Raw genomic sequence first — 10,000 nt, forward strand, 5'->3', positions numbered from 1 at the left:
CATAATCCTATGCCCTATTTTATTCCCTCTCTTTTTTTTTTTTTTTTTTTTTTTGGAGACGGAGTCTTGCTCTGTCACCCAGGTTGAAGTGCAGTGGGATGATCTCGGCTCACTGCAACCTCTGCCTCCCACATTCAAGCAATTCTCCTGCCTCAGCCTCCTGAGTAGCTGGGATTACAGGCGCCGGCCACCACACCCAGCTAATTTTTGTATTTTTAGTAGAGACAGGGTTTCACCATGTTGGTCAGGCTGGTCTCGAACCCCTGACTTCAGGTGATCCGCCCGCCTCAGCCTCCTAAAGTTCTGGGATTCCAGGCTCATTCTCTTTTCTTATCTCTGCGTTCATATTAACCATGCCTTCTCTTATCCTTTCTTTTTTGTTTTTGTTTTTGTTTTTTTGAGACGGACTTTTGCTTTTGTTGCCCAGACTGGAGGGCAGTGACTCGATCTTGCTCACCACAACTTCCGCCTCCCGGGTTCAAGTGACTCTCCTGCCTCAGCCTCCCCAGGATGACAGGCATGCGCCACCATGCCCGGCTCATTTCTTTTCTTTTCTTTTAGTGAGACAGAGTTTCTCCATGTTGGTCAGGCTGGTCTCGAACTCCCAACCTCTGGTGATCTGCCTGTCTCGGCCTCAAAAAGTACTGGGATTACAGGCGTGAGCCACCTCACCCCACCCTCTTACCCTTTCTAACTTCATTTTTACACCCGTCTTTTTACCACCTTATGGCAGTGCATGATTTCCCTAAGACTTTCTCTCTACTGCCTGAAACCTACCTCTTAATTGTCTTCTCCATCAACTCCCTCTTCCCACTCTGTCAGCAGACAGTTACTCACAGAGCGGTTGCTCAGCTCTCTCTCCGGCCTAAGCAGTAAGACACTCTCATCCACCGCCCGGAGCGCACACAGGGATCCAGGAGCTGCCTGCAGCTGTAGCTCCACTTCTGCTCCTGGAAGCTGCTGGGAAGGGGAGAAGCCAAGGGAAACCTGGGGAAGGGAAAGGTGTAACTTGGGGATCAGGTCAGCCTGGAAAGGAGGGGAAACAACATAATTTGGGTCATCAGCAAATATGCCCCAGCTACGACATCCAACCCATTCTTTCACTTTTGTACTTATCTTTCTTTGTAAAGTCTAACTCTGCAGGACTTGTATGCCATGATGGAGTGGGGAAACGTGAGCAGCACAGTAGAAGGACAGAGAAAGTTTGTAAGACAAAAAGTAGAGAGAACATGTGGAATAACTATATAGAACATGCGACTTCCCAGTATGGCTCTTTTTTTTTTTTTTTTTAAATAGAGACAGGGTCACGCCTATAATCCCAGCACTTTGGGAGGCCAAGGCAGGTGGATGACCTGAGGTCAGGAGTTCAAGACTAGCTTGGCCAACATGGTGAAACCCTGTCTCTACTAAAAATACAAAAAAAAAAAAAAAAATTAGCCAGGTATGGTGGTACATATCTGTAATCCCAGCTACTTGGGAGTCTGAGGTGAGAAAATCACTTGAACACAGGAGGCAGAGGTTGCAGTGAGCCGAGATTGCACCACTGCACTCCAGCCTGGGCAATAAGAGCAAAACTCTGTCTCAAAAAAAGAAAAAAAAGAGAGAGAGACAGGGTCTTGCTCTGCAGCCTTGAACTCCTGGGCTCAAGCAATAGTCCTTCTTCTGCCTTCAGACTAGCTGGGACTACAGGTATGCATCACCACACCCAGATAATTTTTTTTTTTTTTTTTTTGAGACAAGAGTCTCACTCTGTCATTCAGGCTGGAGTGTAATGGCGTGATCTTCGCTCACTGCGACCTCCGTTTCCTAGGTTCATGTAATTCTCCTGCCTCAGCCTCCCAAGTAGCTGGGATTACAGGCGCCCACCACCACGCTTGGCTAATTTTTGTATTTTTAGTAAAGATGGGGTTTCACCATGTTGGCCAGGCTGGCCTTGAACTCGTGACATCAGGTGATCCACCCACCTCGACCTCCCAAAGTGCTGCACACCCAGCTAATTAAAAAATTTTTTTTGTACAGACAGGATCTTGCTGTGTTGTCCACGCTGGTCTTGAACCCATGACCTAAATAAATCCCTCTGCCTTGGCCTCCCAAAGCACTGGGATTACAGGAGTGAGCCACAGTACCTCATCCAGCATTACTTTTTAAAAGAAAAAGTAGCAGAGAGATGGATTTCAACACAAACCCCAAACATTAAAGATATAAATATAATACAACATCCAATGTCAACATTATCTTCTTTCCCTGACCTGTCTTGTCTCCAACCCCAGCACACACAAGATCTTTCTCTATGCCCAACCTTTGTCTTCACCCTTCTCCGCTACCATTTTACCTGATTGTCAAAGCACATCTCGACTGAGAACTGAATTTTGTCAGCTACAACACCTCCACTGGGGAAAATGGCATAGATCACCAGGGAAGGGTCAGGGGCCAGTCTCGAAGTGAAGGTCAGCGAGAGAGAGAAGGAGCCTTTCAGTCCTGAAAGAGAAGAGGGAATATACAGGGAAATTAGAATGCACATCCAACCTATCAATGGCATCTAACCGTATGCACTTTTCATTGAGCCAGTGCAGGCGGCATGGCGCAAGTTACTTCTCATTTTTCTCTTTTCCTGTGATGACTGTTAGTGCTCCAATTCCATTGCTTCGGTGTATAAGAATTGTTTTTTGGAATTTAAACATATCCTGTTCACTTCCAGGAAAAGCATGTACACTCACCTTTCTTCTTAGAGTTCAAGTGTTTCTGCCCCTCCATCACCAAACTTCCTTTCCCTATTAACTAAAGAAGAAAAGAAAAAAATCAACCACACACAGAAGTTATAGTAATTTCACCTTGGACCAACTTCCAGAGCATCTCTGCATCCTTTCATGAGGAGAGGCTCCTTTCACTGTTCAGAGCCCGGGTCAATACCCCACCCAGCATCCACTAGCTTGACAAATGCAGGATGCTGCCAACGGGTCCTGGCGGCTCCTCCTGCAGTTGGAGGTCTGGCTGAGAACCACGCAAGTGGATGGGAGGAGTCTGACAGCATAGGAATTGTTCCACACCATAGATCGTTGTCTGCCATTTTTTGCAGATCTCCAAATTTTATTTTCTTATAATCCTTGTAACATAAAGTCAGCGAAAATCTATCCTCATAAGTGTTTTTTAATTACAGCTCAATTTAAAATTCAGTGGAAATAATTTCATCCTAAACTACCCTGAGCCCTTCTGACATTGAACCCTCTAGAGGAGAAATCTCCTCTTCTAACTCCCCGTTCCTGTCCACTCTCACTTGAAACAGAACTCAGTGATCTTGTTTGTAAGCAGCCTCTCATCTCACGCTCCTGCAGGGCTCCATGGTCAGTTCCTCGGATGCCTGCCTAGCATTAGCCATTCCACATGGCTCGGCCCTAACTTCACTTTTCTCCTACACCTCCCCACACTTCGGTCCTGAAGACAGAGCCCACATTATCACCTGGACTTGTTATTTTCCACCTATCTTTTCTCTTTTCGTTGTATTACAATGATTTTTTTTTTTTTTCCGCTTAATGATGACACTGAAACTATAGAAGCTGCTGCAATGATCCAGAGGAGAGAAAGTCTCTCATTGACTGAGAGGAGGATAAGGGAACAAAGAGGCTCCAAGCCATCAAACCTGAGGTTTCCATTCTACTTCCTGACTGTCACCAAGGTGACCAGGAAAGCTGCTTATCCTTATACATTGCTTTCAGGCTACCAAGTTATGATTTTATTTCCCCAATGAGGCTGCTATCGATGTGAATTTTAACCCCATATCATCTATTTGATAATATTGACCAATGGAACACAGAATGAAATGTATCCTGGCTGGGCGTGGTGGCTTACTCCTATAGTCCCAGCACTTTGGGAGGCCAAGGTGGGTGGATCACCTGAGGTCAGGAGTTCAAGACCAGCCTGGCCAACATGGTGAAACCCTGTCTCACACAAATTAAAAAAAAAAAAAAAAGTATCCTGAGTCCCATGCCCTCCCCACGCTCCCTCCCAACCACCCACTTTTTTTTGTTTTTTTTTTGTCCTAGCCAGCACTATTTTCTCAGGTAATTCCTCATTTTATTTTCCCACACAATTTTCCTGTGTTCCTGCTCCGAATCTCTTTTTCCCCCCAATGCTTTCCATCTCTTACACCTATACTGGGCCATACAGTATCTCATATCTCACATGGGCATATTAAATACTTGAAATGTGCTCAGTCCAAACTGAGATACGCTTTAAGTGTAAAACACATACTGAGTTTCAAAGACTCAGTTGAAACAAGAATGTAAAATATCTATTAAAACTTTTTATATGGCTTTCATGTTAAAATGTTAATATTTTGGATATAATGGGTTAAATAAAAATACGTTTAAATATTAATGTCGGCGGGCGCGGTTGCTCAGCCTGTAAGTTCCCAGCACTTCTGGCGAGGGCCAAGACGGCGGTCATGAAGGTCAGGATGAGATCGCGAGCCATCCTGGCTAATACGGTGAAATCCCCGTCTCTACTAAAAATACAAAAAGACTAGGCCGGGGCGACGAGGCGGCCCTTGTAAGTCCAGGGCTAGCTTGGGGGGCTGAGACAGGAGGAATGGCGTTAAAACCCGGGAAGGCGGAGCTTGCAGTGAGCTGAGGGTCGGCCAACTTGCACTCCACCTGGGGCCGGGCAGAGGCAAGACTTCCAAGTCTCAAAAAGAGGGAAATAAATAAAATAAAATAAAATAAAATAAAATTAATGTCAACTGTTCTTTTACTTTTTTAGTGTGGCTTTAAAATTGTTTTTAATTAGATATGCATCTGCAATTCAGATAGCCTAGGTAACCTCTCTGGCTGACTCTTCTCATTCTCCTTCTTTCCCAGCATACTTTCAACCACCCCCGTTTCCTGGTCTCACATAGTAGGAGAAGCTGATCTCTTGGTCAGGGCTTGCATCAGCCGGGTCAATGTAATAATCCACCAGCACTTCCTGGGGTTGGCCACATTTCAAGGGGCTGTTGAGCCGGTGGATGCCAAGGAAGCTGTGGGTTGTGTTGTAGAAGGGTCGCAGGTGCAGGTAGGCATTTTGGTAGTAACGTGGCACTTGTTCTGGATTATATACTAAGTCTTCCATTTGAAACTTTCCCTGAGAGTGAAAGAGAGAGAGAGAATTTTAGCATGTACCCCAACCATAGAAACCCCATGGACTTGTTACGGTTTTCAAATAGAGCGCTTTCTCTTAAATCTTCACTGCCCGAGAATGGCATGTGGGTATTTCCTTAGCGGTCCAGCCAAGAATGGATAAAGAATCCATAAATGTAGTAGTGTGCAGCAATATTTTGGTATGTAGGAGAGTGACAGAAGGGCTGAATTATAGTTACTAAGTGAGGGAGAATTGTGGGTGATGTATCTTCACAGATACTCCTGGGATAGATGAACATGACTTAGATTATATAGAAATCAAAGATTATATTTCAGGGATAAGAAAGCTAGGTACAGAAGATACTAAGATTGAAAATAACTATTTTGAGTAATTGAGTGATGCCTAGAGTAAAGAAATAGTCAAATTAGCCACAAGGCAACTAGTATATATTTGCTTAAGTCCTGTGGTTGAACTATCTCATTAATGGCTCCAATTCCTCACACATACCCTGCACCCTTCAAGATCAACATCCGTTAGCCTGTAGTCTTCCAGTACCCTCCTAGTCTGACTGTAAGCCCACTGTGTGATTTGTTGGGAATGGGATGTTAACATATGCAATGTATAGAGGTTTGAAAAAGCCCTGAACATCAGCTTTTGCACTTGTACCTCATCACTGCCATAAGAATATACCTGGGCTAGCTGGCTCCTGCATGAGAGGTATGTGGAACACCAGCCTATGACCAGCCGATCTGCAGACAGGTCTGGAAATCAAAATCAGCAGAGCTGCCTGACTGAATGCCCCAGATGCACAAGCAGTGAATGCTTTGTGTTGCATGATACTGAAGTCTTTAGCTGTTTGATAAGAAGCATTATTGCGGCAGTTCATAATTAACACTTACAAGTTATCTAGAATCTAGAGTTCTCTTGTTTTCTGTTTTTATTAAGTAATGAGGGGAAGGGAAGGGGAAAGAGAAAGAGAAAGACTGAGTCACCTTTTCCTCCCCACTCTAACTTCATATATAGATAGGATCAGATAGAGATGGGGGTAAGTTAAAAGATGTAATAATAGAAATAGTAGTTTTCATCTAAGTAAGGACTATTTATTTGATTGATATTAAAACAGAAAGAATCTAAGGAAAACTTTTGTCAACGGGGAGCAGGACTTGTCAGTGAGAGAGATGTAATTCCAAGCAGAGGGGAGGATAGGAAACAGGAAAATTCTGAAGTTTTCCTTCAGGGAAGCCTTACTTTCTAGGAAGCTGGTCCTCCATCCATGCTTACCTCCAGAGAAACATCTGCCCCATTCCAACTGGATGTATCCACCGTAAAGGGAGCCAGGCCATCGTTGTCAGTAACCAGGGTCTGGTTGAAGGTTTCGTTTGTGCCATAAATCACCAGAAACACTAGATGGTTCTTGAGGAGGGAGTCATCATGGCCCCTAACTCTTATCTGAAGGACAAACATCATTAGGGATTAGAATTAGGTTTGGAGTAAGCTTGAGTATGAGGTGAAGTGGAATATTAGGCTGGTGCAAACTAATTGCAGTTTTGGCACTAAAAGTAGTAACAGAATTTCTAAGAATACATTTCAGGAAAGAGTCCTGAAAAAGATAAATGTGATTCTAGCTCTTGAACTAGGATCTGTGAAGAACTGAAAAACAAACAGAAGTAACAGCCCAGGGCCAAACTAGATTTGCCCGGTGGCTAATGAAACTCTAGGGCTCTTCATTTGCACAGGCTCCTTCAAAGTTTCTGCACACTGTTTTTGGTTTCTTTTTTCTCTCCTTCCTTCTTTTCTTTTTTTGAGATGGAGTCTCCCTCTGTCACCAAGGCTGGAGTGCAGTGGGACGATCTTGGCTCACTGCAACCTCTCTACCTCCGGGGTTCAAGCGATTCTCCTGCATCAGCCTCCCAAGTAGCTGGGACTACAGGCGTGCACCACCACACCCAGCTAATTTTTGTATTTTTAGTAGAGACAGGGTTTCACCATGTTGGCCAGCTCGTGATCCATCCACCTCGGCCTCCCAAAGTGCTGGGATTACAGGCATGAGCCACTGTGCCCAGCCTATTTTGCTTTCTTTTTCTTAAAGAGAATCCCCTACCCTCCCAAATTGTGTAATCCTTAGGCTCTAGAAATAATTTGCACCCATCCTTGGTCTGGAGAAACGATAACTGAGGAATAAATGCATCTCTATATGTGCAATATTACTGTGTGGACCAGTTGTACAAGAAGTAAAAAAACATAAGCTGAATGAGGGGGAAATTCAGTTAGATATCAGAAAGAAAACACTAACAAAGAAAATTTAATTATTTATTTATCTTTTTTTTTTTTTTTTGAGACAGTCTCACTCTGTCGCCCAGGCTGGAGAGCAGTGGCATGATCTTAGCTCACTGCACCCTCTGCCTCCTGGGTTCAAGCAACTCTCATACCTCAGACTCCCAAGTAGCTGGGATTACAGGCATGCGCCACCATGCCTGGCTAATTTTTTTTTTTTTTTTTTTTGAGACGGAGTCTCACTCTGTCGCCCAGGCTGGAGTGCAGTGGCCAGATCTCAGCTCACTGCAAGCTCCGCCTCCCGGGTTCACGCCATTCTCCTGCCTCAGCCCCCCGAGTAGCTGGGACTACAGGCGCCCACCACCTCGCCCGGCTAGTTTTTTGTATTTTTAGTAGAGACGGGGTTTCACCATGTTAGCCAGGATGGTCTCGATCTCCTGACCTCGTGATCCGCCCGTCTCAGCCTCCCAAAGTGCTGGGATTACAGGCTTGAGCCACCGCGCCCGGCAGCCTGGCTAATTTTTGTATTTTTGGTAGAGACAGGGTTTCGCCATGTTGGCCAGGGTGGTCTCGAACTCTTGGCCTCAAGTGATCTGCCCACCTCAACCTCCCAAAGTGCTAGGACTACAGACGTGAGCCACCATACCCTGCCAGAAATTTAAAAATCTCTAAAGAAAATTGCTGATCGGACACAGTGGCTCACTCCTGTAATCCCAGCACTTTGGGAGGCCCAGGTGGGCAGATCACCTGAGGTTGGGAGTTCGAGACCAGCCTGACCAACATGGAGAAACCCCATCTCTATTAAAATACAAAATTACATGCCTGTAATCCCAGCTACTTGGGAGGCTGAGGCTGGAGAATCACTTGAACCTGGGAGGTGGAGGTTGCGGTGAACAGAGATCGCGCCATTGCACCTCCAGCCTGGGTAACAAGAGCGAAACTCTGTCTCAAAACAAAAACAAAACAAAACAAAATAAAACAAAACAAACAAACAAACAAAAAAAAAAAAACAGAAAGAAAAAGGAAACTGCTTAAAAAGCTATACATGGCTGTCAAGGAAAGTTTCATATTAACCTTGCCTAGATGCAGGAGACCGGGCTGGACGATTTCTCTAGAAACCCTGCAGCTCTTAAATACAAAGATTTAGACATTAGAAGATCAGCCCCTGGCATTAGAAAGACCCCTAAACTGGCATTAATATTCAAGGTGCTTCTCCTATGGGATTAGGGGCAGCACAGCACAGGGAGTGGAGACTGTATACCCCGGAGGCAGGCTTCCTGGATTTGGTCATAGTTCCCACCTATTTGCTGATAACCTTGGAAAAATCACTTAGCCTCTGTTACCTGTCTCGTTACCCATAAAACGGGGCCAATATGGTGTCTGCCTCATTGCATTATTGTAAAGATTAAAGTGAATACGCGTAAAGTACTTGGAACAGCGCTAAGTTAGCTATGTGGCTATGGCTGCAGGAAGGAGGTAAGGTAGATGGTTACGCATTTTTTTGTCTCTGCAGAGAAAAGTTTTAACATACCTTCCCACTGAAGGGGAAATTGGGATGGTAAAAATTGCTGGTGTCTTCAAAGGTCATTGATCCCATTTGTGGAGAAATGTAGATATTCTGAGTGGCATTGGCCTCCACGCCTGCAGAGGGAAACCAGACGTATAAAGATCTAGGCACCTGATATTCTCATCTTCGTGTTTAATGTCAAGTCTCTGAGAGAATGGCAGCAGAGGGATGAAGTTGAATGTATTTCTGGCCAAAGATCCAAACCAACTTCACCTCCCCAATCTTTTGGAGAAGTATGTAGTATTTCTTATAGACGGCAAGATGGGATCTGGCATTTCCCCTTGACTAGGAACCAGGAACCAGGAACAAGTTACCACCCAAACACTCAAGAGAGGAGGTCTTGTATCCTTGGAGTAATTATCTGTCCCTGGGACCAGCCCTTTTTCTTTCGCTTTTCTTTTCTTTTTTCTTTTTTTTTTTTTTTGGAGATAGTCTCCCTCTGTCTCCTAGGCTGGAGTGCAGTGGCCTGATCTCGACTCACTACAACCTCTGCCTCCCGGGTTCAAGTGATCCTCCTGCCACAGCCTCCTGAGTAGCTGGGACTACAGGCGTCCGTCACCACTTCTGGCTAATTTTTGTATTTTTATTAGAGATGGGGTTTCACCGTATTGGCCAGGCTGGTCTTGAACTCCTGACCTTGTGATCTGCCCACCTCAGCCTCCCAAAGTGCTGGGATTACAGGCTTGAGCCACCGCGCCCAGCCTCTTTCACTTTTCTTAATGAGCCAAGGAGTACCCTGCTTACCTGTCCCTTCCTCCACAACAGTAGCCACAATATTGATTTGATGGTTGTATGCATATCCAATGAGGTCAAAGGTGGCCATGTCCACAGGTGCTGAGAAGCATCCTGTTTTGTCAGTCTAGTGAGGCGATCAGAGACAGAAATAGAGAGCAGATGAGGAATATAATCTCTATGTCCATTTAATAATGTTCTGTAGAAGGAAATAATTTCTCATCTCCACACTTCAGTTTCTAATATAGAAAAACTCTCCTCCAACATGAAGTATACACTTGCACATAGATAATCATGAAATGACTTTGAAGCTTC

At 44.8% G+C, this 10,000-nt stretch overlaps 1 protein-coding gene across 1 annotated transcript in view; it reads right to left on the bottom strand.

Annotated features, from left to right (window-relative positions):
- A2ML1 (alpha-2-macroglobulin like 1) overlaps window positions 1-10,000 on the bottom strand; it is a 55,932-nt gene that overhangs the window by 28,368 nt on the left and 17,564 nt on the right. Inside the window, exons 9-15 of the mRNA XM_017894246.1 lie at window positions 9,698-9,812; window positions 8,918-9,027; window positions 6,394-6,561; window positions 4,888-5,115; window positions 2,718-2,778; window positions 2,333-2,478; window positions 838-987 (exon numbers count right to left, since the gene is read on the bottom strand). Coding sequence (XP_017749735.1) covers window positions 838-987; window positions 2,333-2,478; window positions 2,718-2,778; window positions 4,888-5,115; window positions 6,394-6,561; window positions 8,918-9,027; window positions 9,698-9,812 — 978 coding nt within the window. The remainder of the gene's footprint in view (window positions 1-837; window positions 988-2,332; window positions 2,479-2,717; window positions 2,779-4,887; window positions 5,116-6,393; window positions 6,562-8,917; window positions 9,028-9,697; window positions 9,813-10,000) is intronic.

The sequence above is a fragment of the Rhinopithecus bieti genome, unplaced genomic scaffold, assembly GCF_001698545.2.
Source record: "Rhinopithecus bieti isolate Rb0 unplaced genomic scaffold, ASM169854v2 scaffold_23748, whole genome shotgun sequence".
NCBI lineage: Eukaryota > Metazoa > Chordata > Mammalia > Primates > Cercopithecidae > Rhinopithecus > Rhinopithecus bieti.